The following is a 9,444-nucleotide window of genomic DNA, read 5'->3' as shown; positions in this document are numbered from 1 at the left end:
CTCCACGCGGAGCAAGTCTGTTCCATTGGCAGATTGAGAGTGCTCCCTCTATGTTTCATTGGCAGATCTGGAGCAGCTCCGCCGCGAAATCCACTCCACGGAGCAGCTCTCTTTACTCCGCGAAACGCGGCGGATTCGACCGGAAGTCGCAAGCGCCCGGCGCGTGCGCAGAACGTGGCGCACCGCGTGACCAACGCTTCGCGCTGCGCGGGCAAGCCCGGGCGTGCCCTGTCGCAGCTCGGAAGCAATCATGAGTGGTGCATCGCAGCGTCAGCTCGCGCTTTTACTGCTTGCGGAGAGCGACGATTCTAGCTCTAGTTCCGAATCGACCAGTGAAGACTCAAGCGATGAAGAAGCTAGAATATACGAAAAGGTTTTCGACGTCATGTTTCGGCCGCCGGAGAAGAAAGCGAAAGTTGCGAGTTTTGTCGACGACGTCGTTCTGCAGTACTCAGCGCTGCGTAAGCTCGGAGAATTGAAGCGAGATAAAGTGTTAGCGAAAATGTTTGGGCGACAATAAAAAAATCCACAAGAGACTTTTGCTGCTTTCATGGCATGCCAGTTCCAGCAGCATAGCTGCAGTGCTTCATTGATATAGGCACTTGTCCTGTGAAAAAAAAAAAAAAACTAGCCTTGCTGATTTCATTCGTGTGTACAATCTGATCGCTTCTTTTGATATTCATTTCCACCCTCGTTACTTTCGTTTTTATTTTTCTATATCTATATGGCTGTGCAAGTACTGTGTATGAATGTATATACCGCATTACGTGTGAAACTCGCAAGTTTATATGGAAGTGAACAAACAAATGCTTAATAAAATCAGTTTATTTATTTTCTCTTTCACTCGTCGCAGTTATTCCAAGGAGACGGCTCAGCATTGCCATTTTCTCCTTGTGCTGTCTCGCCTTCTCTTCCCGGCTTTCTTCTTTCTGCTTTTTTCTTTCCTCGTGTCGTGCTGCTCTCTGTGCTTCCTTCTGCGCATGCAGCTCCTTCATTTCTTCAAGAAAAAATTTCATATCTTGCAGTCTTGATGTGGAAACACGCGGGGACCTGGTTTTTTGTCTTTCAGCGGTGTTTGTCTGCCCTGTCGATGAACTACTCTGAGTACTCTGCGAGCTTTGAGATTCTTCAAATTCCGGCGTCTCCTCCGCCTCCTCTGACGAACTATAACTACCTTTTTTGCTGGACACACTCCCAGTATCTCTTCTAGACACAACGCCGTAGCCATCTCGCAACTCCTCTGGTTCAACGCTGTCGTCTAGAGCAGCTATCTTGGCCAGCTCCTCGTCGTATGGCACATCGCTGGGTGAATTTCCCGACTTCTTATTTTGGGTAGTTGCAGACGTTTTGCGCCTAATTACAGTCTTAAAGCGACTGCAGCATTGTTCTCCGGTCCTCGTTATGCCCATTGTTTTATTGAGGCTTTCCGCGATGCGGCCAAACATTTTCTTTTTATTTCTAAATTTCTTCATGGGTCCCACCTGGGGGAAATATTGCTCATAATAATCAAGCATCAATTTCGTTTCGCCCTCCGTCCATTCGCAAGCTGCACCTGAAAAAGTTAAAACCACAATTAGATACGTCATATGAAAATTAGCGGTAAATGGGCTTACTGCGGCGGCTGGTCCTCTGGCTTGGTCCCGTGGCTCCATGCTGCTGTAGATCGTCCACACTGCTTCCAGGATCTGAGACTGAAAATTGACATTGAAAATGGATGAGAATGAGGGCTTGGCTGTACAGCGCTGAGCCACCGCGGCAGGAGAGACGACACCGTGACGGCTGCAATCGCAAAACGGCTTCCGTGCCGAGAAACTGCGAATTCACCGCACTAACGCCACTCTTCTTTTTAGTGTTAATAATTAAGCAGTTTAGTAGGAACCTGAAGAACGTGAACGAATTTGATCGAACGTAAACGACAAAGAATACAGCATCCTTTTTTTAACAAACTCTATTTTTCACTGGGATATCAAGCAAGGTAACCGGCTCATGAATATTCATTATTGCATCGGCTGTTTTTGCAGGCACCTGCAAATAAAATAACAAAATGGCTTGCGCAAGAGTATTGTTACCAGGGAATTACAGGGTACACATCCAAGGAAAGAAAATAAAACTTAAGTTATGGCGTTAGATCATGTTTCTAGCTGTTATTCAACAAACGACGTAAAAGGGGCTTAAATGTAACATAAGACGCATCCGTGCTGCCGTTCCACAAACTTCACACACACTGTGGCAAAAAGCAATGAGAAACATTGCGTCAGCCCGTGCACAGCAGGCCACGTGTACGGAACGTTTTTAACGATAGCCAAATCCACTCACCTTCCGCGTCGGTACGTGCCCGGTTCACCATCGACAAGAGGAGGACACTTGCACGCGGTGTGACTTCCATCGGAACACAGGAAGCAAAAATTCAAAAAGGAAGCAAAAATTCAAAACGGAACTTCTTTTCACGTACACCTCGCGCGCGAGTTCATGCCGAACAGGTTGGGGAAAACAGCGCGAAACGCAAGGAATGCTGGGCGCTTCCGGAAGCGGATGTGCGCTAGCGCCCCCTACCATTTGCTCCGAAGGGAGCGCCTGTGTTCCATTGGCAGATTTCCTTCGGTTACCCTCCGCCGGAGTGGAGTGCTCCGGCGCAGAGTTCGTCGGCCACTCCGAATCTGCCATTGGAATTCACCATAAGTTCACTTGTATGAATGATTGTAGTATTGGGTGCGAAGTGTCTCGAAAAAAGAAGAAACGCCAAACAATTTCTCGCACATATATTTGCACTAGGCCATGTCCGCCAGCACATACGGGTCTAAAGATATTATCTCGTCTCATAGGATCAAAGCTAGCGGACCGCACCAAAGTAGCAAATATTCTATGAAATCGTTGAATATAAGTGCGGGCACGATGGAGTATCTGCAGTACATAAAATATTTTTGTAGCCAGGAACAGGTTACAAGCCGCCGCCCTACGATATATAGAAAGGCGGTGTGGCGTAAAGGTATCCGCATGGCGTTGAAGTGCCGGTACACGTTCCCGCAAGAAATGTGCACTAAGCTTATATGCATCAAAAGGTACACCAATGTATTTAGGTGGCACGGTGGTCCATTCTGTACCAGCATATTGAGTCGGTGTACATCCCCATAAACCAAACGAAAGACCGGAGCTTTGTGACCAATTTATCTGGGCACTAGAAGCCATACCAAATTTTTCAGTCAATGATAGCACCGTGTCAATGCTCGGTTTGTCTGAGCAGAAAAAAGCAAGATCATCTGCGTAAGCCATTGCGTTGAGTTCATTGCCCAAAATATTAAAGTCATGAACGTCAGTGCATTTTGGAATGCTTATACACAATGGCTCTAAATAAAGGGCAAATAGAAGTTGTGATAACAGACAGCCCTGTTTTACAGAGAAAATGATAGACACCGGCTCAGATAGATTTCCATTAACAATTATATTGTTAGAACAATTAGTGTAGTACATGCGAACACCGTTGTAAACAACGCAGCCAACATTGACGTGTTCTAAATGTTTGAAAGGGAACGCGTTGTTCACTCGGTCAAATGGTTTTGCTAAATTGATCTGAAGCAATGCAAACTGATCACAGTGGGACGAGCAGTACTGAAGAGCTGTTGGGACTAGATGCAAGTTTGTTTGTATGGAACGGCCTTTTAATCCGCAAGTCTGGTGAGGTCCAATAAGTAATGCCATTGCATACTGGAGTCGATTAGATGAGACTTTTGCATAAATTTTGTAGTCTGCATTCGTCAGTGTAGTGGGTCTATAGCATTCTACAAACAGCAATTTTTCTTTCTCACTACTTTTAGGGATTAGGATAATATTGTAGCGGCAATGCGCGAAGGATAGAAGAAGAAAAAGAGGTGGCGTGGGGCGCGCGCTTGAACTGGGCGGTTGATCGTACCGGATTGGTTTTCGCCTTCGGCTGCTCCCTTCATGTGCTCTCATCTATCATCACCTGTAAATAAACCCACACCTTCGTAACAATATGACTTTTGCTAAATGATTGTGGTAGGCAATCTTCATCATAACTAGCAGTAAATATATTAAGCAAGACAGGGCTTAACATAAATTTAAAGGCTTTATAAAATTTCTAATGGCGTGCTTGTGGCAAAAACGGAAGACATTATCAAAGAATTTCAAAAATGTTATACAACGCTGTTCAGCTCAGCTCACACGACAAATCCTGATGTTCCGACACATTTCGTCTCCTTAGTTAACCCTCTCTCAGAGGATGATGGTTCTGTTATTAGTGGAACTTTTACCCAACAAGAAATAGAACTTGCCATTGATCAGTTACCACTTTCCAAAACAACAGGTCCTGATGGAATCTCCGGAGAATTTTATTAGGCTATACAGCCATGCCTGCAGAGCATGCATTTATGTGAACCACATGATCGCGTTCGAGCGTCGTCATCTTAGTCCACAGCTGGCTCGTTCGTACGCTCGTGCTATGCGAGGTGAACAGGTTTTGCGCGCTATGACAGCGCGAGAGACGCATTCACGGAGCAGGTCGCCTGAAACGCGGTGTCGGTGTTGCAAGCTGCGCTATGTAATGCGCAGTGACGGCCGTAAGACGCGCGAAAAGAAATTATCATCATCATGAGTAATAGGATGAAAAGTTGGGGCGCATTGCCGGAAAATGCTGGGCTACGATCGCCCAGCTTCGCTGTTTCAAGCTTGCGTTGCGCGGCCTAATGCAAGGTTAAGCGTTTCTTTTATTGCGATAGCAATTATATGGACACTTCAACCGGATTTCTGCCTACGGCGTCGCCGTCGCCGTCACCGTCGCCGTGAGGTTCCGTATAGATAAAATCTTCGCCGCGCGCCATATGCCCCAGCGGAAGCGTGCGGGGACGCGCGCTATCACGGAGAGCGAACGCACTCAATCTCCCACGCGCAAGCAATGAAGCGGAAAGCCAGAGCCGGAGGGAGCAGGGGGGGGGGGGGGGGGGGCACTTTTCTGCCAACAACCGCGCTTGTCGCTCGTCCGCACAGTCTCTTATCTCTCCCACGTGCAAGCAAGGAAGCGGGAAGCCAGCGCCGGAGGGAGCGGGGGGGGGGGGGCGCACTTCTACGCTGCCAACAACCGCGCTCGTCGTTCGTTCGACCGCACCGTCTCTTATCTCCACACGGATCTGACCTTTATGCGCCGTGCATTCACCGCTCAGTTTCCGTTGAAGCGATAGACCACACGTACCTTCGCCCGCTGCCAGCGTTTTGACAGCCGTTGGCTGCAGTTATTCAGTGTGATCTATTCATGTTTGTTTGTGCGCGCTCACACCACGCTTGTTCATTCCGTTAGTAATGTCGGGCCACATTTTCCAACGCACGCTACACATGCAATGCTGCCCAGATCGGCAGTGCAGCACTACAGGTGTGTCCCTTCGCACGCGCTGCCCACGGTAAGCGCTTCTCATCAACACCACCGTTTCACACGCGCCTTCTCGTGGTCATCGAGTCTCTCTTCATGTCGATCTACTTACGCCGCAGCACACCTGCTTACTTAATCAGCTCATGTTTACTACAATTCATATTCTACCAAAGGCCGCTCACCTTACTTCGTATGACATTGCTGTGTTGCTATCGCATTCATTGCTTCGCCCTTAGGGCGAAACTGTGACATTTTTTTGTTAGCTATTGCCCCGACGCGCGCAAGTGTCCAAAACGCATTAGGCAGGTGGAGTCCCAATTTGACCTGCCGAATGTGCCAGCGCCATTTGGATATGAATTTCGCAACTAACCTATCCGAGCGTGCCGCTGTTGGTATGGTAGAAATGCTCGAAAAGGGGTTTGTGTTTGAGTTTGCTCATAACAGAATTATGTTTTCTCGTACATTTAAACTACAATCCGACGCCACTATGTCTGTAGGTTGTGGTTAAGTTGTACTTTATCATTTTTCTGGTGGATTGAACTGTGAGAAATTTAATTTTTGTTCACTAGCACCTTGCGCCACTCGGAAGGCCTGCGCGGTCGGGGGTCGTGGTGGTTGGGGATGTTTTTCTCCGCCATGGACGCCGACATCCACGCCGGCGGCAACGCCGGATTTTCTGCGACACGGGGCCCTTAACGCTGGCGTGACCAAGCGCGCCCGCAGCAGCGAGCAAGGGTTCGTGCGGTTTATCGCTTCGACGGGAACTGAGCGGCGAAAGCACAGCGCATACAAAGGTAAGAGCCGTGTGGAGATCGCTTTCAAGATACGGGGCGCAGTTGGCAGAGTAGAAGCCACACACCCTCCCTCCCGCGCATCCTTCCCGCTTTCTTCCTTTCGCGTGGGAGATTGAGTCGCCAGTTCGCCTTGCGCCCGGTCGCAAGATACGCATTTGGCGCCGCAGCGCAGCTTCACCCCCCTCCCTACCTCGAATCCCCCCACGGCACTTTCGCGCGAAGGAAGAAGTCGCGTTTGCTCTAAGCCGTGCGTTAGCTTTCAGTGAAAGTGCACGCCCCGCGAGCGCTTTCAATCGCACATACAGCATACGGCGCGCGGTGACAGTTTCATCGCCCTTGGACTTTATACGGAACCTCACGACGACGGCAGAAATCTTGTGTGTCCATATAATTGTTATCGCCATAAAATTCTAAGTAAACGCTGTATCTACTTTTCTTTCCATAATATTTCCGCGCGCCGTATTCTAATGAAGGATAACAAATAAATCTTATGAATGTAAAGCAGTGGGAAGTGGGTCCCTGTGTATACAGTTTGAGACTTTAGGTGCGCAACCGGTTTCACGCCGGCGCAGTCTTCTTTTTGTTTTTCCAACATCATACTTATTCTCTGGATTTCACATTCACAAACTAGATGTAGTAAATTACATCTGCACACAGGACGTACCTACACAACTTCCAAAAAAAATTGGCACTCTCCACTCTAGTTGACGCCTACATATTGCGAAGCATTCATTATTTCTAGAGAACGGTTGTAGGAATAACGTGCAGTAAACAGTTAGGTAGAGGTTATAAGCTCTAGGTATTTTTATTCATAATAGAGCTATGCACGGGCCGATTTTTTCAGCCCGGGCCCGGCCCGGGCCCGTTTTTACGTTGGGCGGCCCGCCCGAGCCCGATCTAAACATTTATGGCGAGACCCGGGCCCGGCCCGGGCTCGGAAATAATCTACGTTACCCGCCCGGCCCAGCCCGCCACCCCTTTACTTTAGGCCCAAGCCCGGCCCGAGCCCGACTCGAAACCGGCCCCAACTCGGCCCGAGACCGAAAACTAATGTTTTTCAGAGTTGAGACGCCCGAGAATAACTCGCTGCACGTTACATGTACACCACCAGAAAGCCCGAGCCCGGCCCGGGCCCGCGTCAAAAAACCCGAGCCCAGTCCCGCCCGGCCCACGGGCTGGGCCGGGCTCAGGCTTTCGGGTAAGCCCGAGCCCGTGCAGTGCTCTAATTCATAATAACTAAGACAAAACATTTGTAATGACAATGTATAAGATTGTGAGCAAACTGAAACCCAATGTGACATACCCACTGGCTTCCAGCGCACATACCTAGTGCGCCTGCTCATCTCCCAGTTGGCACATGATTTTCAACTGCATTATTCCCGGAATCGGCCCACGAAAACGGCGAGATAGTCAAGCCCCAATAATATGGCTCAACATTGAAAAGAATGCGTCGCATTAAAAAATTTCTTTAGGCGCAAATTTTTCTTAGATTGAAACATAAAAAACTGCAGAGACAATTTGTGCGCCGAAATGAAATTAGATCTTTTTATTGTTTGTGGTGGGTTAGCAGAAGCTGTGTACAATTCAGAATGCTGTAAGCGTAGCGCAACCTTTAAGATGGGCATCTGTCACACATATCGGTCCTATATGTGCGAAAGCTATAGGGATAGTGTTGGCTTTATTCTTAGCGTTTAGTGCATTATATTCGTAGCTTTCTTACGAAAGGGATTCTTCTGCTCCTGAAAGCATACAGGAGGGTTCCCCAACACAATATTAGCTTTCTTGCCCGAACTTGCAAACAAGCAGTATGAAATTTGACAAGCGATGTCGTAATGCATCGTAAACTCGGCTCCCGCAGAAAAGTACTACATTAAAATAAAGCTGTTGCTCAGTGTACTTTCCTTTCTCAAGAACTCGTGGGCAGGAAAGAAATCACTGCCGCAGAAAGTGTATCGTGCAGAACTAGAGTCCTTGTTTGCCAGCAAAGAACAAACGTCCTCTTCATTGAAGTCCTTGATGAATGTGATACCCCCAGCTTTTCTTTGTCTACCTAAAACACCGGGCAACGTCAACAGACTGATATTGAAAGCGAAGAAGAGACAGCTCGGCGAAGTTTTCTTGAGATGGCGGAAATGGAAGAGAAGTGCCCGGGCTTTTAAAGAAATTGAAGTTCTCAGCGGGAACCGCAGGAGGCGCTTCCTGTTTGTGAGTGCCACGTGCGGTTGGCTGCTCAGGAGGAAGCTGGTCTCTTTCTTTGCGTTCTTCGTTTTACGAAAAATAACACTCACGCGTGAGTTTTCCAATTTCAACTCAGTTTACTCCTGTTAAACGATGGGACCCCAGGCCTTACACTAGTGTCCTTTCGAGTAATAGTCTGCGGAAATAGTTGAAAGGAAAGTTAATCGGAAACGCTAGGGTTTTCTTTTTCGCACCTTTGGCAAAAATACTGCAGAGTATGTCAGCTGTGCGGCACTTTTGCTGCGCAATTCACTTACGTGGATAGAAAATTACGGGCATACTTGAATTTTTAGGTATCCTAGAATTCCTTGTTTCGTGTCTTGATCTCTCAACATGAATTCCAGGTGACGCTTACATGCTCTATATTAGCTATCCCAATGTCAGCCAACCACGTCGAATGTAATTTGAAATTTGCATAATACCGATACACCGAAAAATTCTCTTTATAAATGTCAAGTAAAGTGGCTCTTGTTTGTTTTCTCTTAGATAAATAGCTGTTTCAGAATTTCCCCAGCTTCAGAGAGAAAGGAAAAGAAAGCGGGATGTTTACCTGCTTGGTGTTTAACTGCTGCGCAAAACCATTTTGTTCCAGTTTGTGGGAACGGAAGAACTTCACCGAAAGCTCGGTATATGTAATTATTTGTCACTCCCCTTAATACGCACCATGATCTTTTAGTTCCGCCCCGACGCTTCGCATGGTCGGTCCAATGGTCTCTCGTTTTTGGACGCCTGTGTTTTAATAACTGGGGGTGCTATAACGTAAATATTTCAATTTGTTTCTATAAAATTTCTGCCACTAGCCTTCGCGACTGTAAAGATATCTTTGATCCACCCACCCCACTTCACCTGTCGGTCACGTGACACCCGGAAAAACCGCAAAAACTCTCCATCTGATATGACTAATATGATGCGTACAAATAATTAGGTATCATTAAGCCGAACAGAGAAAACCATTCTTTACGATTCTACTCGTTTTTCGCCGTTAGTCTTCCATTATAGTTCAAAATTGTTTTTTTTTCGGCTGAACCCACTTCG

The 9,444-nt window shown here is 47.5% G+C and overlaps 1 protein-coding gene across 1 annotated transcript; it reads right to left on the bottom strand.

Moving 5' to 3' along the window:
• Positions 1 to 619: 619 nt before the first annotated feature.
• Positions 620 to 2,676, bottom strand: LOC125944721 (translation initiation factor IF-2-like). Its single transcript, XM_049665780.1, has 3 exons — positions 2,317 to 2,676; positions 1,614 to 1,691; positions 620 to 1,552 (listed from the first exon to the last, which is right to left on the bottom strand). Exons 1-3 carry the CDS (start codon positions 2,384 to 2,386, stop codon positions 825 to 827), a joined length of 876 nt encoding a protein of 291 aa, XP_049521737.1. The 5' UTR covers positions 2,387 to 2,676; the 3' UTR covers positions 620 to 824.
• Between the last annotated feature and the right edge of the window lie 6,768 nt (positions 2,677 to 9,444).

This window comes from Dermacentor silvarum, chromosome 4, assembly GCF_013339745.2.
Source record: "Dermacentor silvarum isolate Dsil-2018 chromosome 4, BIME_Dsil_1.4, whole genome shotgun sequence".
Lineage (NCBI taxonomy): Eukaryota > Metazoa > Arthropoda > Arachnida > Ixodida > Ixodidae > Dermacentor > Dermacentor silvarum.
Note: the sequence above shows the minus strand (reverse complement) of the source record. Positions and strands in the feature narration are given on the sequence as shown.

Bases quoted from the DNA above. Each gene is read 5' to 3' on its own strand.
- LOC125944721 (XM_049665780.1), bottom strand. From the start codon at position 2,386: ATGGAAGTCACACCGCGTGCAAGTGTCCTCCTCTTGTCGATGGTGAAC. The intron at 1,692-2,316 runs GTGAGTGGATTT...GTCAATTTTCAG, and splicing joins GGCACGTACCGACGCGGAAG to TCTCAGATCCTGGAAGCAGT. The intron at 1,553-1,613 runs GTAAGCCCATTT...TAACTTTTTCAG, and splicing joins CCAGAGGACCAGCCGCCGCA to GTGCAGCTTGCGAATGGACG.